Source organism: Cibotium barometz, chromosome 47 (genome assembly GCF_041138505.1).
Source record: "Cibotium barometz isolate CiBa-2024 chromosome 47, ASM4113850v1, whole genome shotgun sequence".
Classification (NCBI taxonomy): domain Eukaryota; kingdom Viridiplantae; phylum Streptophyta; class Polypodiopsida; order Cyatheales; family Cibotiaceae; genus Cibotium; species Cibotium barometz.
Window position 1 is genome coordinate 42,724,099 of NC_141092.1, and position 22,041 is coordinate 42,746,139.

General features: G+C 48.9%; 1 protein-coding gene across 1 annotated transcript; it reads left to right on the forward strand.

The window, feature by feature from the left end:
* The first annotated feature begins 380 nt into the window (after positions 1-380).
* On the forward strand, positions 381-21,047 carry LOC147611711 (thiamine diphosphate-binding fold (THDP-binding) superfamily protein). Its single transcript, XM_086784763.1, has 9 exons — positions 381-954; positions 18,685-18,822; positions 18,932-19,114; positions 19,247-19,404; positions 19,484-19,583; positions 19,669-19,780; positions 20,120-20,259; positions 20,339-20,524; positions 20,646-21,047. The coding sequence occupies exons 1-9, from the start codon at positions 706-708 to the stop codon at positions 20,814-20,816; spliced, it is 1,437 nt and encodes a 478-aa protein (XP_086640889.1). The 5' UTR covers positions 381-705; the 3' UTR covers positions 20,817-21,047.
* The last annotated feature ends 994 nt before the right edge of the window (positions 21,048-22,041 follow it).

The window sequence follows — 22,041 nt, forward strand, 5'->3', positions numbered from 1 at the left end:
ATATTGATATATATTGCATCTAATTTTAAACTAGTATATGAGAATATATATTAATATAAATAAAGAATATTTCCATTTGTGTGTGTAATGTCTCTGGAAATATTGTATTTCAATAATTTACAGCGTCTCTAATTTGGTATATATATATATATATATTTTTGCTTTTACGAAAATCCATTTTTAGCAAACCAGAAAAAAAGAAGCCAAAATTGCTTGTAAATTATAATTGGATTTCTAAACCTTCGGTGCAGGGTACGGAACGTCTTTGCAGATGAAGCTGAGGACGTGTGCGTGCGGGTGTGCCACGTGTGGGTGCGCGCGTGCGGAAGGCTGTGCATGATAGATATATTATGGTGATAATGATATCATCAATGTTATGTGTGAGGATTGAAATCAGTTTTGTGGCATCCTGCCAACACCCATGTGATCGTCCGACTGATGCCCACGTGACAACCTCACACCTCTTTTATACGCTAGCTGCTTCGATCTTTGACACAACTGTATTTCGCAGTTGCGCACACTAATCGGTGGACTAATAAGAGTATTAGCAAAACACTTAATATGAAGTGTTATCGCGCTTGAAAATTCGCCCAGAACTAGTTTGGGTTTAGAAAATCTCCCTCAAAACGGTGTTGGGTTCGCAAAATCTCTCGTGGGCTGTGGAATTTAAAGGACAATTTCACTTCATTTTAGAGAAAACCATTGATGGAGTACAGGCAGCCTCTGCGGAGAGCAACGAGGGCCCTTGGTGCCATTGTGGCGCTGAAGGAGACCCATGGAAAGAGAAGTCTTGCTAGGCTACAGGGATACGGTGGCTCTCTTGGAAGCCGCAAAGCAGAAGGAGGGTCTCCCTTCATTGTCTGGTGGGCTTCTTATCAACACGGCAGCCTTCAATTTCGCAGACCCCTCAGCTCAGAGCCAGAGAGAGCTTCATCCCAAGAAGAAGACCAAGAGGTATGCGCTTGTATCCTTCTGTTTTGAGTTTGAGGATGGCTTCTCTACATGCCTTGCAATTGCAAAAGCATCCTTTTTGTGTTTCTTAGTAAGAGTTATATATATATATATATATTTGAGGGAGAAAAAATATTTGTCTTTAAATAAAATCAATTACATAGCTCATGGATATCTTTACGTCATCTTGAAACTATGGGCCCCATACAAAATCTCAGATTTGTATGGTCACACCCATATAGCACATGTGAAACATGTTTAGGCTTGGCCATGCGTATGGATCATAGGAGTGGCATGACAAGATCTTTTGTGGCTATGTATGCTGCTTATTTTTATTTTGCAGGTACTTAAAGTTACTTATATATTTATGAATATTTAGGACACTGTTGGCTCTTGTGCCTGTGTCTGGTTAATATTAGAGTTGTTGACTCAGGATATCTGTAGAGCCCCTGTGGGCGACCAGCCACTGGACAGTCCCATAGGCAATGTCTCTGTGTCTCCAAAGGGTGGTCGCATCGGACGCAGGCCGCCGGAAGACCACTGTAGACAAGCCAAGTGCCAACTGCAGAGCCCCTGTGGGCGACCAGCCACTGGAAAGTCGAGATCCTGCGTGCCTGTCGACTAGCCCAGAGCCTGGCCCAGAGCCTGGTCCAAAAATCCTCTAGGAACTCCTGTGAGAGTCCCTGTAGCCGCCAATGCTCCGATGTAGCTGGAGAGACCATCCTCCTCGTGGTCAAAATATGTCTCCCCAACCGAACAGTGTACTGGAAAAAGGTGATCTCTGTGGCCTCGGGGGATGCATAAGGATCATGCTACTCGTACTCGCCAGGGTCCCACTGGAGCCGGGTCAAGGGGCGCGCTGCATATGCCCATATGCGCCAATCAGAGTCCACATGTGCAGGGTCTGGATCAATATGCCACTTCCGGGAAGCGGCGGCCACTACCCGTATCCTGTGAAAGATGCACTCTGCAACCAAAGGCGACTCTGCCTCCATTCTCTTAAGTCTGCCCTCATCCTGGATCTCATAGTAGAGGCATCTACCATCCTCAGTGCAAGCTGTGACAGCAATCAGGATCTCCAACTGTGTAAAGGCTCCCATCCACCGTGGGGCCACTGGCTCGAGAGGCGTGAACCACTCCTCTGTGAGTGCCTCTTGAATGTCATCCCTCATAATCAGCCCCCCTCTGAAGTGACTCAGCCTCTCCACCTGGATCTCCTCTGGGAGACTGCAGAAGGCCTGCCAGTCTCCAAAACTACGTGCTGGGCCTGCCGCCAATGGTCCCCAGGCTAGACGAGGCCGAGAACCCAGCATATGACCCTGCTCTGTGCGTACCGCTGGGCTCCAGATGAGCGGCTGTCTGGCCCACTCCTCATCACAAGAAGGAGGTCTCTGAGAGGTCTCAGCAACTCCCAAGCTCGCAGGATGCTCAAGGCAAATCTGTCCTCCCATCCTCTACTGAGGCCTGCCTAGCCTGCAGCCGTTGAAAAAGAAGCTCCTTCCAAGGCTCAGTGCTTGCCTGGAAGCAGCCCCCGAACAATAAGCTTCCCCAATAAGGCTCTACTCTGATCAACGGGATCTATAATGCCCAAGCCCCCCTGGGCCAGCGGAAGTGTAATAACTGCCCAAGCAACCTTAGCCCGGGCAGACCAAAGAAAAATCCTGATCAGCCTCTGTACCTGGCTGATGCAAGAGCTCGAGAAGATCCAGCAAGACGTGATGTACCACATGGTTGCTAAAAGCACCTGATTTGCCACCACCACCCTCCCAGCCAAGGATAGCCGAGCTGTACTCCAATACAAAAGCTTCTTCCGAATGCTCAGAAGAAGCGGGGCAATCTGCTGCTCAGGTGACAAATCTAGTCCAATCTGGCATCCCAAATACCGCACTACTGTGCCAGGAGGAATCCATCTAAAACCCAGGTCTGGGCTCCATGCCGGAGTGGGAGCGCTATTGATCCAAAAGGCCACTGTCTTGCGCCAATTGATCAATGCTCCCAAAGCTGCACTAAAAACCTGAAGCGACTACTCTGTCCACTGAAGATTGGCCTCCTGGCCATGCAAAAATAAACCCGTGTCATCAGCAAACTCAGCATTGAGCAGGTCCTCCCCCCGGACTGGGAGCTGGAGTCCTCTCAAACCAACCTCCTCTGCCGTCAGATACATGCTCATAGCCTCAGCAAAGAAGAGAAAAAGAAAGGGGACGAGAGGACACCCCTGACGGACTGATCTGGTCAACTCAAAACTTGGCCCCCGTCCTCCTGCCATCAGCACCTGGCTACGAGCTGTGGAATATAGAGCCGCCACTCCTTGAATCCAAACTGACTCAAAGCCCAGGCGAAGCATAGTGCCCTCTAAGAAACCCCAATCGACCCTATCGTATGCCTTCTCAAAATCAAGAAGCATCACGACCAGGTCCTCACCGAGAAATCTAGCTCGGGCCGTTGCCTCCCAGAAGGTGAAAATGTTGTCAAGGATACTGCGCTCCTTGATGAATCCTGTCTGGGTAGCATGAATCAACTCCCCCAGGAAGGGCTGGATCCTCAAACTCAAGGCCTTTGCTAAGACCTTGTAGACAGCATTGAGGATCGTAATAGGTCTCCAATGTCGAATATCATCCGATACTCCCTCCCCCTTGGGGATAAGAAAGATCAAGCCCTCTGAAAAGCTCTGTGGCATCACCCCAGTGTCCAAAACATACTGAAAGCCCCTGCGGAGGCCTAGCCCCAAAAGGTCCCAATAGCGCATAAAAAAGGCAGGCGTCAATCCGTCCTCCCCAGGGCAACTATGTCGCGGAAGGACCCTCAAGGCCTCAGCAAGCTCAACCTCTGAAAGAGGCTCACCCAGAACTGTGCGCATACGATCTGTGACCCTCCTCTGCACATGGGCCCACACAGTCTGTCAGCAAGCATCCCGAGCCTCAGTGGCTGGCTCCGATGAAAGCAGGTCTCTATAGAACTCAGTGGCAATGGCTCTGATCTCCCCGGGCTCGGTGGCCAGCGATCCGTCCTGCCTCCTGGGCTGGCGGACTCCTGCTCGAGCATGGCGAGGTCTAGTAATCTCAAAAAACTCCCCAGTCACTCTATCACCAAGCTGCGTCCACTGAGAGGCCTGGCGACGGTAGTAGAACTCATGTCTCTGCTTCTCTGCCTCTCTAACCTCCTGGCGTGCCTAGCTCAGTTGGGACGCCACCCACTCACATGTAGGCTGTTGCTCCTGAAGGCGCTGAAGCGCAGCAAGGCTACGTCTCAACCGACGCTCCTGCTCGCGAGTCTCTCCCATCCGTGTCAAGGCTGTAGCGTGCAAAAAAGAGCTGAGCTCGATGAGTCCTTGGGCACACTGGCCTGCTGCATCCTGGTCAGAGCTTTGGCTATCATGCCATATCCTCTCAATGTTCTCAGCGAGACTAGGATCTGTAAGTACCCTCTCTGGGATCCTCAACTGCAAGGCTGGTCTCCCGTGTCCTCTCCTCAAGTGTCAAAATAACTGGCGCATGGTCTGAAAAAGAGGTGCCAGCGAGAATGCCAACGGAGCCCCCACGCTCCCCTAACTTGTCGCCCACATAGAAGCGATCAATCCGTGATAGATTAGTCCCTCCTTGCCGGCGATCCGACCGAGAGAAACTAAGACTGTCCTGAGAGCGGGAGAAAGCCTCATGCTGCCATGCATCAGTGATCCTCAGTGTCATGCAAAATCGCTCCCAAGCTGCAAGCTCCGTGCCGTGCACTGTAACATGACTGCCTCCCACTCTATCGGCCGGGTCCTCAAGCATGTTGAAGTCTCCCCCGACACACCAATGTGCGGCCTTTGGCAATGCATCCGTAACCTGGGTCCAGAACTCTGCTCTGGCACTAGCATGGTTGGGCGCATAGACATTGAGCACGCCAAAGAGCTCATCATGCATCCTCAGAATGACATACTGTGCTCTACCAGGCACAATGATCTCGCGATCCACAATGGCCTGCCCCGCCATACATCCGCAATGACCTTACATACTCCTCCCTACCCACCCAAGGGGCCCAACCCTGCAGACCAAAATATGTCCCATCTACCAAGCATCACCGAACCGTATCTCCGGATCCTGCTCTCACCCAAATGGTGCTCCTGCATCATCAGAATATCAATACTGCCCCCAACCAGGCATCTCTGAAGCTCCTGCCTCAAGCAACCACGATAACGTATATAGTGTGCGCCGCCAAGGCCTTGTACATTCCATGAGATGATCCTCATGGATGACCTGCTGAGGTGGAGGCTGTCTCAGCCGTACGGCGGGCCTTCGCAAGCGGCTTGGATGGAGAATAGTCCCCATCCGAGCGGCTACGAATCTGCCCACCCGGTGTGCTGCAAGAATCGCAGATCAGGCGCCAGTGCCTGTGTCCCATGGCGACTGCCTCCCGCTCAGACAGAGCAACCTCGTGTATGCATACATATCCAGGGTCGCCTGCTTAGTGTGCCACTATGCGAACCACCAAATGTCGAATCCCGGAGGCATCCACACTCCCAGTATCAAAGAAAAAATGAGCCAACTCCCATAGTCGGCCTATCACGTCTGTCACCTCGAGATCGCTCACATGGTGAGAAAACTCAACTGCCTGAGTCTTCAAAATGCTAAGAGCGAGATCCAGAGTCCACACCTGGTCGCTAGGGCCACAGAGAGGGAATGAGAAGGCCACCGCTGAATCAAGTGCCTCCTCCCCTCAGGCCGGAGGTATCACTACATGAACTCTGATGGGTGCTGGCTCATGGGGGACCTCCGCTCCAAAAAGCCGTGTGAAGGAGTAATCAAAAGCCTCCGCCCGAGCGCTGTCTAGTGTCGAGATGACTCAGCCGACTGCGGATAGAGGATATCTGTGAAGCCCGAATCGGCATGGTAAGTCTCCTCTGTGGTGCTCGAGCAAGGTCGGTGCGCTCAGTGTCCGCCGGACTGCAGGTGACCGCCGCCAGGGCCTCCCGGGGAGCTGAGGCGAGCGGGGGGGGGGGGGGGGGGGGGGGGAGGAGGGGGGGGAGAAGGGGGTGGAGAAGGAGCCGCTGCCAGAACCGGAGCGGGAACGGGAGGAGGCGAAGGTGGAAGCGAGGCGGGAGGGGGGGACGGGGGAGGGGGGGGTGGGGGCAAGGAGGGGGTGCTGGCATCTCTTGGTCCTCAGTCGGCGCTGGGGTCTCCTCCTGGAGGGGAGCAAAGCTGTTCCTCACGGTAACCCAGTGATGCTGAGACTGTGGCTGCTGCTGCATTGGTCTCTGGGCGTGCTGTTGTGGCTGTCTCCCTCGACGGCGCCCCTGTCCAAGCTGCCACTCCGAGGTCTCTGTGGGCTGAGCACGTGTCCCGGAGGCTGCCTGCCGAGCCGCATCTGTGGGCGGGCCATCGGGGGCCTGCTGCTGCGGTAAAGGTCGGGGTCTCCTGCGAGGGTAGGCCTTGGCCATGTGGCCGACCTGCCTGCAGATAAAACATTGGTTCGGGAGTCCCGAAAACCCCACTCTCTGATCAATCCATCCCCCCCCTATCCTAGGTAGCTGAATGACCTTCGAAAGGGAGGAGATGTTAGGAACCACCAAAACTCTGACCGAAGGTAGCCCAGCTGCTCTAGCCACCACTGAAGCTGCTGTGGGGCCAGTCTCAAGCACCGATCCCACCAATGCTCCTAGCCTAGAAAGGAGCGGAAGGTACTCACGGCGGAGTCCAGGGAAGCAAACTGTAACATGAAATAGGCGCTCTCCCTGCTCGGCCGCTGCTGGGTCAAAGCCTGCTGCCAAGGTCTGAAGAATGCCCGAGCGCCCCTGATGTCAAGGGGACTCATGGCTAGGACCTGGGCCACGCTCTGGGCTGTCTCGAACTCAATCTGGTAGTGTCCACGGCCCAGTAACTGAATGTCCAGGATCTTGCCCACATTTGCAAGAAGGCGGGCCTGGAGAAGATCCCGGATCTCCCCTCTGCTGGGGCGAGTGCCGACTATACGGCAGATGGTGGAATGTGCCTGGAGGCGTTCCACCTCTGCGGCGAGGCTCGCTTCCTCTTCTGGCGAAAGAGAAAGCCTAATGGGGGTATCCTCAGGGGTGGGCGAGGGGGCTGCGGAAGAGTCCCTCTGAGGTGGGGCGGGAGGAGCCTCCATCAGAGTCTGAAGCTATGTCGAATGCAGAGAGTCCTGCAAGAACCGAGCTGCACACAAAGGGCGGAGGGGGAAGGCGGAGCGAATGCGGAGAGTCCTGCAAGAACCGAGCTGCACAGAAAGGGCAGAGGGGGAAGGCGGAACGCAAAAAACCCCCGGGGGACGGAAAAAAAACAGAAAGAAGGGGAGGGGGGGTAAGGCGGCGGCGAAGAAAAAAACCAGGGGGGGGGGGGGGGGGGGGGGGGGGGGGGGGCGGAAGCAACGCGAAAGGGGGGTGGGGGGGAAGAGAGGGCGGAGGCTGGCGGAGGGGGGCGGAGCGCTGAAGAAGGGAGGGGGGGCGCGAAGGAGAGGAGCAGGGGGCGGCGGGCGCTACAGCGCTGGGGCGGGGGGCGCAAGAAAACCAGGCGCGGGGGGGGGGGGGGGGGGGGGGGGGGGGGGCATATGCACGGGCGGCAGAAACACAGGGCAGGCGGGGGGGGGGGGGGGGGAACAGACGCGAGGGCGGGAAGGGGGGAGGGCGTGCAGGCAGCAGCGCGAGCAGGGGGGAGCGGAAGCTTCAGCGAGCTAGAAGAATGCAACCCAAATCTGTGAAGTTTGACACATATCATGGGTGTTGCTGATGTTGTTTCCATTGTTTAATAACAATTAAATTAAGTGTTCTAAATATGTGTATATTGTCTTCCGATCTGTAGGCCTCCTGTAGGGAGCGGTCACAGATGGCCACATGAAAAAGGGGAAGGACAAAGCTGTCCCAAACCTGCAAATTGGCGGACAGCCAGTAAAAAGGGTTGTATATTATCCAAAAGGTTGTCTAAAGCTGGATCCAATCCTGAGAAGAAGGGTGGGTACAAAAGACCCAACTGTGGGCTGACACTTGAGCAAAGGAAGCAATATATGTATGAAGGGAAGTGTTTCAAATGTGGTAGCTAAAACCACATATCTACAGAGTGTTTGGATAAAGGTCAAGTGCAAGAAGGATAGATCTCTATGCACGAGCTTTTCATTCTGTTTGCAACAAGGCATTAAAATGCTAGAGGTATTCTCTGTTATGCATAAGAGGCCATAAGCATAATGTAGATGCATATACTTTAGGGGACTTCATCCCTGTTGTAAGGCTCATCCAAGCCCGATGAAATCAAGAAAAAAGCCTTTCTTTGTGGTACTATGTAGTTTTGATCTTGATGATGTGTTTTTGGTGATCTCCAATTCTTGTGGATGCCTACAGATCTGAAATTTACTCCCATATGAAGCCAGGGGCTGGTGTGAACAGCCCCTGGAAGCTTGTATGTGTAGAGGATTCTACATTCATTGTGCTAGCAAGGTTATGTACTTCATAGACAGCCATTTCAACAGCCGGTAGGCATGACCATTTGGTGGATGTTTGCAAGCTTGAATGCTAATGTGACAATGGATATTGCATGATTGCACTAGGCAAGAAGCAAACAAGAGCCTAGCAAGGCAAATTGTATGTATGGGAGTGTGTAGGCTTTTGCATGCTATGTTTGTATCTAAACTATGCACAGCCTATGCATAAGGCTGATTGGACAGCCTATGGTACATCTTGTCAGGTATGTAAGTCAGGATATGAACACGTATGTTGCAAGGAGCATATCCTATGCATGGCAAGAAATGACATGATTGCTCTATTGGCATTGTTATAGCTTTTACCAAGTTTGTGTGGACTTATTTGACATACACCCAAGTCCTAAGCTATGTCGGTCTCCTATGTCTCAGCCAGGCACATGCACATGTGCATATGGATGCCTACGGAGGATAGTTGCGTCTAGCAGGGTACGAGGGGTTGGGGGTGAGAGCAGGGGAATTGGAGGACTTACGGGAGAACTAGGACCTAGAGATGCTAACTCTTTGCAGGAACTGTCCATGTGACTGGCTCTTGGAGGTATTGATCTCCTTGAGAGGAAGCATTAAAGTTGTGCACAACTGTTTAGAAGCCCCCAAGAGAGAGGAGGGTGGTCGGGAGGGGTTTGGGGTTCTGCGGATGATGTCACCATTTGGATCCCCAAGTGGTACCATTGGAATGATCTCATGCTTTAGAGCCTTTGAGCTGTCGATTTTAGCCTTTGGGCTCTGAGATGGCTCTCGTGGTAGTTAGGACTTATATCCTGAGCTTGGAGGGACACGGGAGTCCTGTAGGCCAGAGGACTCTTTGTCTGGCCGGAATAGCTGTGGGCTACAGGCTACATGAATGGGAGTGGAGTACAAGCTACACAGGTGGGAGATTGTCCTTTACAGATTGTGCATTGCATTTCATATTTGCGTGCTTGGTAAATGTTTTCGCGTGAATTGTTTGGTTTGCCTTCTTGGCCTTTTCGGGGGATGCCTACCTGTGAACAGTGCGCATGAAACTGTCTTCTGACAAGTTTGTGGCCGTGTGACAAGTGGTAAGTGTGGTTTTTAACCCTTGGTTTATTTATAAACTTTGTATGTTATAATGGTTTTGCACGTTCACACCCACTTATAAGTGGGTGGGCACTTCATTAATAATGGACTTTTCACAAGGTGACCGGCCAAAGGACAAGGGATGCAGGAATCGAATCTCTCAGCAGTGTATGAGAGCTGGAGTTTCCTCCCCCTGCGCGCGAGCATGTCACCCCCAATCCCTTTGCAGCCTGCCCCGCTCCCCACCTCCCGCGCCCTTACGCGCTTGCCACCTGCCCCTCCTACCCACGTTCTCCTTAGCCCCGTCCGCCTTCCCCTTAGCCACCGGCTTGTCTGCCCACCGTAGCCCCTGCCTTTCTGCCATCGGCTATCCTCCTGAGAACCCCTCCTGCCCCCCTCTTCTGTCTTTTGCCTGCCCTCCATAGCCCGCCGTAGCCCCTGCCACCCCACCGCCGCCTATCCTCTTGCGTATCTCACCCACCCGTTTCTTTTGTCTTCTACTTGCCCTTCTGCTTCCTACCCATCTTCCGTCGCCTTGTTCTCTCACTTTTTTCTTTCCACCGATGTTCCAATGCTCGGTCTTTTGTTCTTTTGTCAAGGTTCGTCGGCTCTGGTCTTTTCCCATCCAAAGGACTCCACCGCAAGTGCTCCGTCATCCTCAACCGAGGTCACCGCCTCTTGCCTATTCACCGATGTTAACCCAAGGCTCTCTACTGGGAGCCTGACATCACTTCCACACGCGTGGGCCACATCAACACTAAGTGAAGGGAGCGAAAGTAGCCATCATCAAGCAATAAAGAATAACGAAGCCAAACAAACTTAAGCAATCAAGGTCATGCAGGCTCTGAAGTAGCTATGGGCTCAAGGCGGCATACCCGGTGTGTACATGCTTGCCTAAGCAAGATAGGACCTCTATTGCGTTGTAATCTTGGATAAATTGCACTTCAAATTGTAACCCGAAGGGATGGCCAGGCCTTATGTGAAGCCGGCATCCCATGCACACCGACTCTTGTATCTACATTAGACAAAATTTAGACTAAGGTCTACTTTGGCGCCCAAAAGTTAGTGAAGTCTAGATGCCGAAGACTAGTGACTTGTATATAAGTGAACTTGTCTAATGAGAAAGGGCATTTCCCTTGGGTTAGATTGAGAACTGAGCTCTTGCCTCTTGTGCTCTCTCTATGCTCTCTTGCCTCTTGATAATTCTATGTTTGTGTGTGTGAGTGAGTGTGTGTAAGGAGAGGGCTATTGTCTTGAAGCTACTTTGGAGCTCTTCAAGCCATGGGAGTCTTGTCATGTGCACCCTGCACTGGGTACATAGTGACACACTGGTATGATTATCCGTGCAAAATTTTGTACAGAAGTAGTACCTTTTGTAGTAATATTTGTCGTACGTCGTGGCCCGTGACCCCATTGTGAGCCCTCACTCTAGGGACAATGAGGCACGAGCTACGTAGGTTAGTCTCCGAGCCTTAGAGGTCAGTCGAGAGTGAGTCCTCTTAACCCAAGTGGAGAATTCATCAGATAGTGCATGTAGAGTCAGCCCTAGAAGTAGGTATGTATCAATAGCGTTAAGCCTAAAGCATGGCTTTGCCTATGGGCTAGCCCTTGGCTTTATTGGCTTGTCCAAGGGCTAATCGTAGCCCTGGACAACAGCATGGGCCAGCCGACAAAGCATTTAAGCCTTCATATACCAGCCAGCCAGCATTTACAGCAAGCCGATAGTCTTATGCTTGTCAGGCTCTAGTCGGCCAGGTTGCTGCAGTCGGCGGGCAGGAGAGAAAATAGCAAGTATCCCATGCGCAGCATTTATTATAGCTTTTAATGCTATTTTTGTCCATTTTTCTACTGGCCGACAGCTTCTTCTGGCCGACCAGCAGTCTAGGGGCATATAAAAGCAAGCGCATCATTCAGTACTTTCAGCAAAGTACAATAGTAGTTTAGCATCCAATCATCTCCAGGCTATCATAGAAGGTCCTCTTCAACATTCAGCCAGCATATGTGTAGTCCTAGTATCCTACAGCTATTTGGACTTGCATCAGTGGCCCGAAGAGTCTTTAGCAGAGCCTAGGATTGGTGGATACTCAGTCGATGTATGGTCTTCCTCGTCCTTGCATTGGGCATTCATATCACTTGTTTACTCGAGCATTGTACAACATTCTCCAAAGAATGATATAAGCAAATACTCTTGCTTGCACAGGGGGTGGGGGGGGGTGTGCTTTACTGGGTATTTGGGACCCAATAAGGTGTCGTCTACTTCACTCTCTCATTCTCTTCTCTCTTTAATCTCTAAATTGGATGCTAAAGCATGAAGGTATAAAGAAGGCCCTGTTGTGTGTTACCACGATCAACCTCAGTGCATGTAGCATTGGTATCTGAGCATCAGGTTGGTGACCCAACTCAGCCACCTAAAGAAGTGAGAGCATTCGGTGGATGGTAATACTGTAGTCTGACAAAAACACCCAGGCCTCCACCATGTTGGGAGAGAAATCACATCAAGAAGAAAGCCAACAAGAAGTTATGGAGGCACAAAGCTTCCAAAACGACACACCAATAGAAAGTATGCTTCCGCCAAGCACAAAAGATCTCCTGAGAATAATGATGGAGCAAATAAATTCTCTGAAGATGTAGCTTGCCGCAAAAAAAGAGAAGCCCAAAGAAGGCATCTCCGATCTGGCACGGATCCTCTTCACTATGGAGGAACAAAGAGGAAAAGACAAATATATACGTGAAGAAGCAAAAAGAAAAGACGTGAAGAAGCAAAAAGAAAAGCAGAAGAACAAAAAGGATTGAGATGTGAAGAAGCAAAAAGAAAAGTAGAAGAACAAAAAGGATTGAGATGTGCGGGGGAACAATGAGATAAGGAAGCTGCACACAAATATGAGGAAGACTAGTGCTGTCGAGAAATTGTCGAGACTGAGAGTTTCAGCAAAGACTTGACTGGGAGGCTATGAAAATCCAACATTAGCAGACGATGGCATAGATTCTGGCATCCCTTCCCTAGCTGGCTTTGACTTCCTCATCCTCCATTGCCCCTACCACCACCGTCATATGAACCTCTCCAAATTTTAGTAAGTGTGATGGTAAGTGTAATCATGCTACTGTTACTCAATTTATTCATCAATTTGAAGCACATTTTCCTTTAGCTAAAGTTACAGATCCACAAGACAATCCATGTGGCAGTACCCCAACTCACTGGGGAAGCTGTTACTTGGTGGCAACATTGGTCACAACTTCACACAGACGCCATTAAGTCCAATTTCATTGGACTACCTTTGTGGCTGACCTCAAATTTCGTTTTCTTCCACCACAGTACATGACCAATCTTGAGGACGAGTTTTACAAGCTCACTCCCCTGTTTTGACCTATTTCAACAAGGTCATTACAATGGCCCAGTAGTTGGGTATATCGGAAGAAGGAGATAAGCTCAAGTAGTTCATTTGAGGTTTAGACACTAACATTAGGTACCCAGCTAGGAATTTTGAGCCTTAGACTTATGCATGAGCATTGACCCTAGCTCAGAATGAGGAACTGACGTGAACGGAGGTGAGGCCAAGCAGGTACAATCTACCCCTAAGCCCCAACAATAGTCATCTACCCGATAATCATCTATCTAGGGTAAGGGGGCTCAGAACAGCAAAGACCAAAAGGACCAAAAAAAAACTCTCAGGGTCAATCGGGCAATAAGAACTCCTCTACACCCAAGAAAACTCTTGAGGAAAAAGCTAAGGAGGGCTTCACTGGAGGTTATCTCCAGTCGGATGGACAAACACGGTACAGAATGGAGAACGTCACACTGTGGGATATAGGAAGAAAGATTGCACTAAGTTGCAGGTTGAATAGTCTGCTAAGGCATCCACTTTCATAGTAGCACAACCGTAGCAACCCCATCCACACCGCCGCCATTAGCCTCTAATGCCGTTTAGCTTTAGCTTGCTTTGAATTCAGTGCCACCAGTGGTATTTGATGATAAGCAGGAGGGTGAGATTGAGGGACAGACAAAGGCTCTCATCTGTGCCTATGGCATCGCAAGGGGACAGTAGCTCATTGTCCTCTTTGACATGGGCAGTTCTGAGGATGTTATCTCTCCGCAGTTGGCAAACAAGATGTGCTGTACCTTGGTTCCTTATCATCTAGATGTGGACGGGTTTACCCCTGGTCTACGTACACACATTTCTCATAAAGATCAACAGTTTGAGTTTCAAGTTCAGAGGGCAACATTCCGGCGGGATTTCATTGTCTCCCCTCTTTTAGGGTGTGACATGATCCTTGGGATTCAGTGGTTTAGACAACATGCATCTGTTTTTGATTGGAGGCAGGACACTTCCACTATCGTTGAAGGTTTTCCTGAGCCCATCATGATTCGTGGGGATCGAAGAATTCTTGGAATTCCACTTATTTCCCACATTCAGGCCATTAGAAAAGGAGCAGAGTGTGCGTTACTATATGTCTGCTCTCAGTCTAATGCAGTTCAAATAGCATCTGAATGGAAGCCACTGTCTCCTCGAAAATATCAGTTCCTTCGACAGGGAGAATCCACCGGCAGGCCTAGTGTAACTCGCGGTACCCGGGGGACTAGGGCCTTTGACACACTTGTTGATACCATCGATGCATATTAAAACATTTAAACATGGCCACAGCCTTAACACATATCCATCATCACTTTGCATAAAACATAAAAGTTGGACAAAACATCCACAAATGCTGAAAATGGAGCTTGTACATGTGACACCGCATAGAGGCCGGAATGGGCCGACCCCCCCCTTGGAGTATTTTATTACCCAAGGAGAATAATTTCATGTGTAAGCTTTGAGGGCCTTACTCTCCCCACGGGAGATGCCGGATTATCCATATACAAATGCCATAACACAACCCAACACGAGGCTACAAAGCCGGAACACAGGCTGAAGAAATGCTAAGCCAATAATATAATCCATATACCTCCGTGTGGGTACTGATTCTTCCCCAAAAACCACGGGTCTTCATGCAATAGAGCTGGTATAGCAAGTACAACTCGCCATTCAGTCGGTACAAGTACAATGGCTGGTACAGCCGGTACATTGTTTGGTACAGTAGGCACAGTGGCTGGTACAACAAGTACAACAAGTACAAATGTTGGTACAGTTGGTACAATGGTTGGTACAAGAAGGTACAACAAGTACAAGGACTGGTACAACCAGTACAGTGGCTGGTACAGTAGGTACAAGGGTTGGTACAAGGAGTACAATGGCTAGAAATCATAATAAATGATTAAATACCCTTGCCTTCAATATTTCTTCGCGATGGAAGTCTCCAAAACAGTCCCCAACAGCCGGTATTCTTGATGGGCAGCCTTCAAGAGAGAGAGAGAAAGAGAGTAGCCATCATTAGGGCAGCCTATAACGGTGGTAGAGGCTAGTGTGTAGCAAGAGAGCCTCCATTAATGAAGAGAGAGGGCTCCAATTTAGAGATTTGGGCCTCCAATGAGCTAAAATGGCAAGAGAAGGCTACAATGACAAGTGGAGAGCCACACAATAGCTGAAGTGACAAGTGTGAGGCCACTTGTCTCACTTTGATCTACTTTCTAACAAGTGTCAGGCCACTTGTCTCACTTTGGTCCACTTTCTTGCCACATGTCCCAATCTAAGAGATGGGTCCTTCCATAAACTTTTATCTCTTAAAATATCCCAACTGGTAAACATTCTGTCATAGGCACTTTGCCAACTCTTGGTATCTGTCCAATTCGAGATGTAATGATGCGAACATAATTTCCATCGGAGTTGGGCCAAAAATAGCAACTCTCCTAAATTTTTGGAGTGTGGTCCTTTGTCGGAGTCGAGCCAAAAATAGCAACTCTCCTAAATTTTAGAAGTGTGGTTCTTTGTATTCTGGGATAATCCCCCATTCCCAAAGCTTGTACTTTCCAAATATTTAGACATCTTGGAGTCCACCAGACCCCTTTCATACTGGGAAATGTCCAGGCTGGTGACACCTAGGATCGTGGGGGGGGGAACCTGGCGACTCAAGCAGGAGAGCCCTCGCTCGGGAGGCGGCGATGGTCATCTCTACTGGCTCCGAGAAGCGATGAATCAATCGGCGGACGGAACTTTCTGGCTACCTCCGCTCCAGATCAGGCACGGCCAGAGGACAGCGGGAACTCTTAGGAGAGGCGGAGGGAGGGGGGAGTGTGGGCTCAAAAGAAGAGGACGGGGCAGGGGGGACTACTGCGAGAAGAGTCAAAGGCGAGAGTTGAGGATGAGGAGGAGGGGACGGAGGGGACGGAGGGGGATGGGGATGGGAAGAGGGAGATGGAAGCGGATGAGAGTGATCCACCGGAGAGGGAGGGTGAGTGGAGGGGCTTGCTGGGGGCTTAATGGGGCCAGCTGGCCTCACTCAAATTTGAGAACGTGAGGAGGAATCTCAACAGGGTAACGGCCTCTAGACCGGAGGGCATAGTAACATATGGAACGTCGTTCCATAGCCTTGGAAACGAGGGAACACGTTCCATAACTTGTGTCGTTCCCGTGCCCGTTCCCGTTCCCGTTCCGCAAATGCGCATTCTTGGCTAAAGGCATTCTGGGTCTAATTTTTAAGTAAATGAGAATTTTGTATTTTTCTATGATCATATCATATCATATGAGAGCGGTGTATGACCTTGTATCTAAAAGGCTTGGCAATATATGCCCTTGCATCTCCTTAGCTTGCAAATGGTAGCCATATGGTGATGACTTGTCGTTCCCATTTTCTTTCCGAGTTCTCATTCCCGTTCTAGAACAGACCCCCGTTCCATCTGTCCGTTCTCGTTCCATGTGACTATGCCAGAGGAGCCGAAGGTGGGACCCACGAAGAAACCTGGGGAGGGGGGGGGGCATCGACGATGGGTGGATGCTGTGATAAATGCTTGAAACGGTTCTCTGTTAAAACCGAATCCTCCTGTAATTTGCTAGCTTGGCGCGCACGGCGACACCACTCAGCTCTGGAAGTTGGTTGGCGGCCGTGGCGTGGGCCAAAGGTTTGCCACTCTCCGGCAGCGGAGTCTTGCTTTGCGGTCGGGTCATGGTGCTTTGCTGCCTGAGGGCCTGCATCTCTCCCGGCCCCCTAAGAATGATCTGAGCTGAAGGGGGGGGGGGGGGGGGGGGGGACACCGTAGGCGGTCTCCTGGATTGGCAACGAGGACAAACTCTGGCGAGATGTCCCATCTACCTGCATATGAAGCATTGGCCTGGGAGTCTTGAGTACTCTACTCTCTACACAATGGGGTCTCCCTGGAGGCAAGGAAGGGATATGACGTGAGGCACTGTCTTTGACGAGGCAATACAGATGCTAAGGGATGGAATCCCGGTCGTCGAGTGAGGGCCGAAGTGGCAGTTGGGGGGGATTCCATCACTCTCCCAATGGCTCCACCAATCACTTAGAGAAGAGGAAGGTATTCCTTCCTCGGGCCTGGGAAGTAGACTGTCACGAGGAAGCCTGAAACGCCAACCAGTGGGTCGGATGCTGGATCGGAGCCGTACTGCCACCTCGCAAAGAAGGCTTGGGCCGTACGTAGTGTGATGGGGCTCAACTACTCTATCTGATGCCACCAGCGAGTCAAACTCAACCTGGTCCAAAGGATGAATATCTGTAATCTTTGCAGGCGCTCCAAGGAGGCTAGCCTATAAAAGATCCCTGAGCTATCTGCGTGCCGGGCAGCTACCAACAATCTTGCACACTAGAGTGGAGGCCTCTAGGGATGTGACTGTCGAAGCGAGGAGCTAGAACATTGTACTCTTGCAAAAATTTCAGCCTACCATTACTAAGAGTGTTTACATGCACATTATTTTCTTCAACATGATCCCGTACAAAAAAGTACGCAAGAACACTCTTTTTCATTACTTTCTTAATTTGTACATGGGAGACAATGGGATAGTATCACCCTCTTCACAAGCATCAATCACACTCTCGGCCTTTATGCATGGAGGTGATTCTGTTGGTCTTGTAAGCCTTGTGTGGATTAATGTGTGTGTGCCATGGCTTTCCAAGCAATACATCACAACCATTCAAAGGCGCTACAAGAAAGTTTTCATGATCCACATAGCCTTGAATGTGTATGTGCAACTTGCCAATAATCGGTATAACCTGCACTTCTCTACCAACAAAGGCAGTCCCTGCTTCAATTTGAGGACCCATGTCCCCGACTTCAATACCCAAAGCAACTGCCATCTGTGTGGATATAAAGTTCTCAGTTGCGCAATCATCAAACATGAACAAAGCGGGCTAATCCTTTAGCTGTCCCCAAGCTTTACAGCTCTCCTGTTTCTTCATCAAGGGAGCTAATGGAGGGTGGCGGCTTACGAGCGGCCTCCAATGAGATTATGATTTCCGGATCAATGCCAGAGAGACTAGCGGAGGGTTTGATTCACTTGATGCTCAAGGAGGGAGGTGACAGGTTGGAGATTTGCCCACTAGAGACCTATCTGGTGACAGCCTACAAAATCCTAGCCAAGACCATCAGGCGTTGATTATAGTCCCACCTTCTGTAAGGTCTCCACAAACCATACCCAAGGATTACCTGACCTAGAACCGAAACCCTAACAAGGTTTCATAGACCCAACATCATCGTATGCATCACATGACCGCGATGGATTGTGGCTAGCAACTAACCCCCCAAACGAAAACAATACTTACCCTACTACCTTATTTTGGAAGCTCCTTACATATCAAGATTTACTAGTTCTCAAGTTCACGTTTGTGAACAACATTTTATCATTAAAGCTCGTCCTGGGTAATATCTTCACCTTTTTGGGAGGCGTCCACCGCCGGCTTGTCCATGACCACATGCCCATAGGGGCCGGCTAGCCTTTCTCGAAATCCAGCAGGAGAATCACTAAGTCCTGCTGCTGTAGATGAGTTGTGAGTGGTTGGAATCAGATTCCGGTGTGTTGTTTCTCACATATTTTAGGCACATCTCCATGCTCACATTTATCTGGAAATATTGAGTCCTAACGTTGCTTATTATATGATTGCCTATAAGGATGGGTGGCCCGATGTGCATGTCTATTTCTCACACACAGCTCCATGCTCACAGTTAGTAATGAGTTTGTGGATACTGAGAGTCCTAGAGTGACGCTTTTTATCTGATAACCTATAACCATGGGAGCCTTCTGAATTGGTAGAACAGACTTGCAGAAGTTAGTGGAGAATTTTTTTGTAAATATAAATACTTCTTACTCAGAAGCACCAATTATTGACAGCATTCCTCATGAATTTGCACAGATGTTCAGCTTTCCAGGTCTAAAGGTGCGCTACGCTACTAAGATGATTTTTATCCCCGAGGCTCCGGATGAGCCATTGCCTTGTTTCCGGCTTTTATGTCTGAATGGCCAGCTTATTGACCCTGCATCTGCCACTGAGGTGAGGTATGGAGGTTTATCTATTTACATTCTTGGAGTTTTTTTTAAAATTATTCAGGGTTTAAGTTGATAGTTTGGATCAAAATTTAGTGTTTTTCTGTGGCTTGCAGCTTGATAAACAACTCTGTTTGAAAATGTACGACAAAATGGTTACATTGCAAGTAATGGACACCATTTTCTATGAGGCACAAAGGCAAGGGAGAATCTCTTTTTATGTGACCACCATTGGTGAGGAGGCTATCAACATTGCGTCTGCTGCTGCCTTAATTGATAGTGATGTGGTATTTTCTCAGGTACTAGAGGTGATTTTAGACATATAGTTTTTATTTACATATACATGTGTATGCAAGTATGGATGCATGTGCATACGTTCACAGACACTTCTAGTTTTTTGCTGATGTTTTGATCTATTATGGCTGATGCAGTACCGAGAGCCAGGTGTGCTTATGTGGCGAGGATTTACCCTGCAACAATTTGCAAACCAGTGTTTTGGAAATGAAGCCGATTTCGGCAAGGGTCGTCAGATGCCTGTGCATTATGGCTCCAATGATCTCAATTATCTTACTGTGTCCTCTCCCATAGCGTAAGATATCAATTTTTAAATATGTTTTTGGCCTATCCTTCAAACTCATCTTGCAATTTATATTTAGCGGATTCTGCAGGACGCAAATACCACAAGCTGTCGGTGCTGCATATGCTTTAAAGATGAATAAAGCAGCTTCTTGTGCGGTCACTTACTTTGGTGACGGAGGGACTAGTGAGGCAAGCATTTGTTTGTTTTGATTCCTGACTACACCATTTTTGGTCTGGGTTTACTTCTTAGCTAGTGACTCCCATTATGTTGCAGGGTGATTTTCACGCTGCTATGAACTTTGCAGCCGTGTTAGAAGTGCCAGTGTTGTTTATATGCCGAAATAACGGCTGGGCAATCAGTACACCAACTTCAGACCAGTTCAGAAGTAACTTCCAGTCTTGTCTTTCTCAGTGTCTGAATTCCTAGCATGTGGATGTCTTTGTTTCATTACAAGGAGTGCTTTGATTGAGTGGTTAGAGCCAAGGACCACTAACTTGAAACCATAGTTTAGTATGTGCGTGTCTCAGCACATGCACGCTCATGTGTTTTAAATTAAGACCACACACCTCAACCTGATCAATAATGAACTCATATGAAACATGTACCATGCTAACAAGCCTCACCACCTTGCTTTTGCAATTCTCAGTTTACTTTCAGAAAAATTATTCAAATTTCTTGATGTAAGAAAAGACCTTGTTGTGAGCTTAAGACTACAAGTATGCAGGTGATGGAGTGGCTGTAAAAGGTCAAGCATATGGTATTCGTAGTCTACGTGTGGATGGGAATGATGCCTTAGCTGTCTATTTGGCTATCAAGAGAGCGCGTAAGATGGCCATTGAAGAGTCTAGACCCATTCTCATTGAGGTAATCTTATTATTTTCTTTACAAATTTAGCAGCCTGACATACATAGCTGGATTCTGCCTAATGCCTGAGGTTTCTCAGGCATTGACATATCGTGTTGGACATCACTCCACATCAGATGACTCGTCAAAATACCGTAGCAAAGAAGAAATTGAACATTGGCGGATCAGGCGGGATCCAGTTGCAAGGCTTCGAGCGTGGCTTCAGAGTAATGGATGGTGGAGTAATGAGGATGAAGATACTTTACGGAAAGACATCAGAGCACAGGTATGTAACACGTCCAGGTTAAAATCTTTTGACCACTCTTGGCTTTGAAATTTCAGCTAGATACAGGTCTCTAGCGGGAGTCAGTGGCACAGATTATTTCAGCTTTGCTTTTGAATTGCAGATGATGGCAGTGCTGCAGAATGCAGAGCTCCGGAAGAAGCCAGGGTTAGCTAATCTCTTTGAAGATGTTTATGATTCTGTACCCGGAAATCTCAGAGACCAAGAGAGGGAGACTTGGAAGATTGTCCATAAATATGCTAAAGACTATCCGTCTGATGTTCCACTAAACTAAATCGATGATATGGAGATTGCACTCTTCCCCTAGTGAAGCTTGGGAGAAACCCAAATTTCCATTGCTGTACAGGAATTGCTTGCCTGAATATTCTTTGTAAGAAGTCCTTGGATGTACATTAGTTGTTACTCTGTAAATGTACTTGAGAAACTAGATATGTACATAAGTTCAAGGCCTTAGGAGGGTAACCTCACAGGGCTTGAAGATTGCAATAAAATCTCTCTCTCTCTCTCTCTCTTTCTCTCTCTCTCTCTCTCTCTCTCTCTCTCTCTCTATATATATATATATATATATGTATATATATACATATCCCAGGTTCAGTCCCATTCCTTGCACTTCGGTGCCATCATGTTTATCATGTGTTGCATTGTTCACATTGGGCGCTCAAAGATCTTGCTTATAACAACAAAATCTCTCTCTCTCTCACACACACACACACACACACACACACACATCTATCTGTCCATCTATATAGCATAGGGCTTCTCATATATATATATATATATATATTGTAGCAGAGGGCTCCTCTTTGAGAAATCCCACGTTATATATATATATATATATAGCGTAGCAGAGGGCCCCTCCTTGAGAAATCCCACATTCAAGTCCCATTCCTTGCACTTTGGTGCCATCATGCTTATTATGTGTTTTGTTCTCCCTCTCTCTCTCACACACACACGCGCGCGCGCGTGCACACCCCTCGTGAAGGCATGTGCATCCCAACACTGAACATCTAAACACAAGAAGCGGGGAAGCTCCTACCAACCTGTAATTCAAGAGGCTGAACTGTTGCTACAGGTTACCAACAAGATGGCATCTGAATCTGACTATGCATCTACCAAGGATAGGACCCCAACAAAGCAAAAAGGAAAGCATCAAGCAAAAGATCACTTATCTAGGGGATGACATTGACAAGGTGCAAGGAAGCATATTGCTGGATATGAGGAGAAAGTGCATAACAAAAAAGTGTACTTCTAGTACCACTAGCCACAATGCATTCAGATGCTTAAGGATGAGGATGTCCAAGAAAAGCTGCAGGTGGGCTGCGAAGGATGTGACTGCAACGTAAATACTAGAATTTGTGCAGAATACTTGGCAACATAGGATGTGGTAACCAAAAGGGGTACGGTAACTTGCCCTAATGGTAGCACATTGCCTATCTTGGTCACGATGCCTTGCAATTACCAAAGGGGGAGAGACCCACCCATTTCAACACACTTGCCAA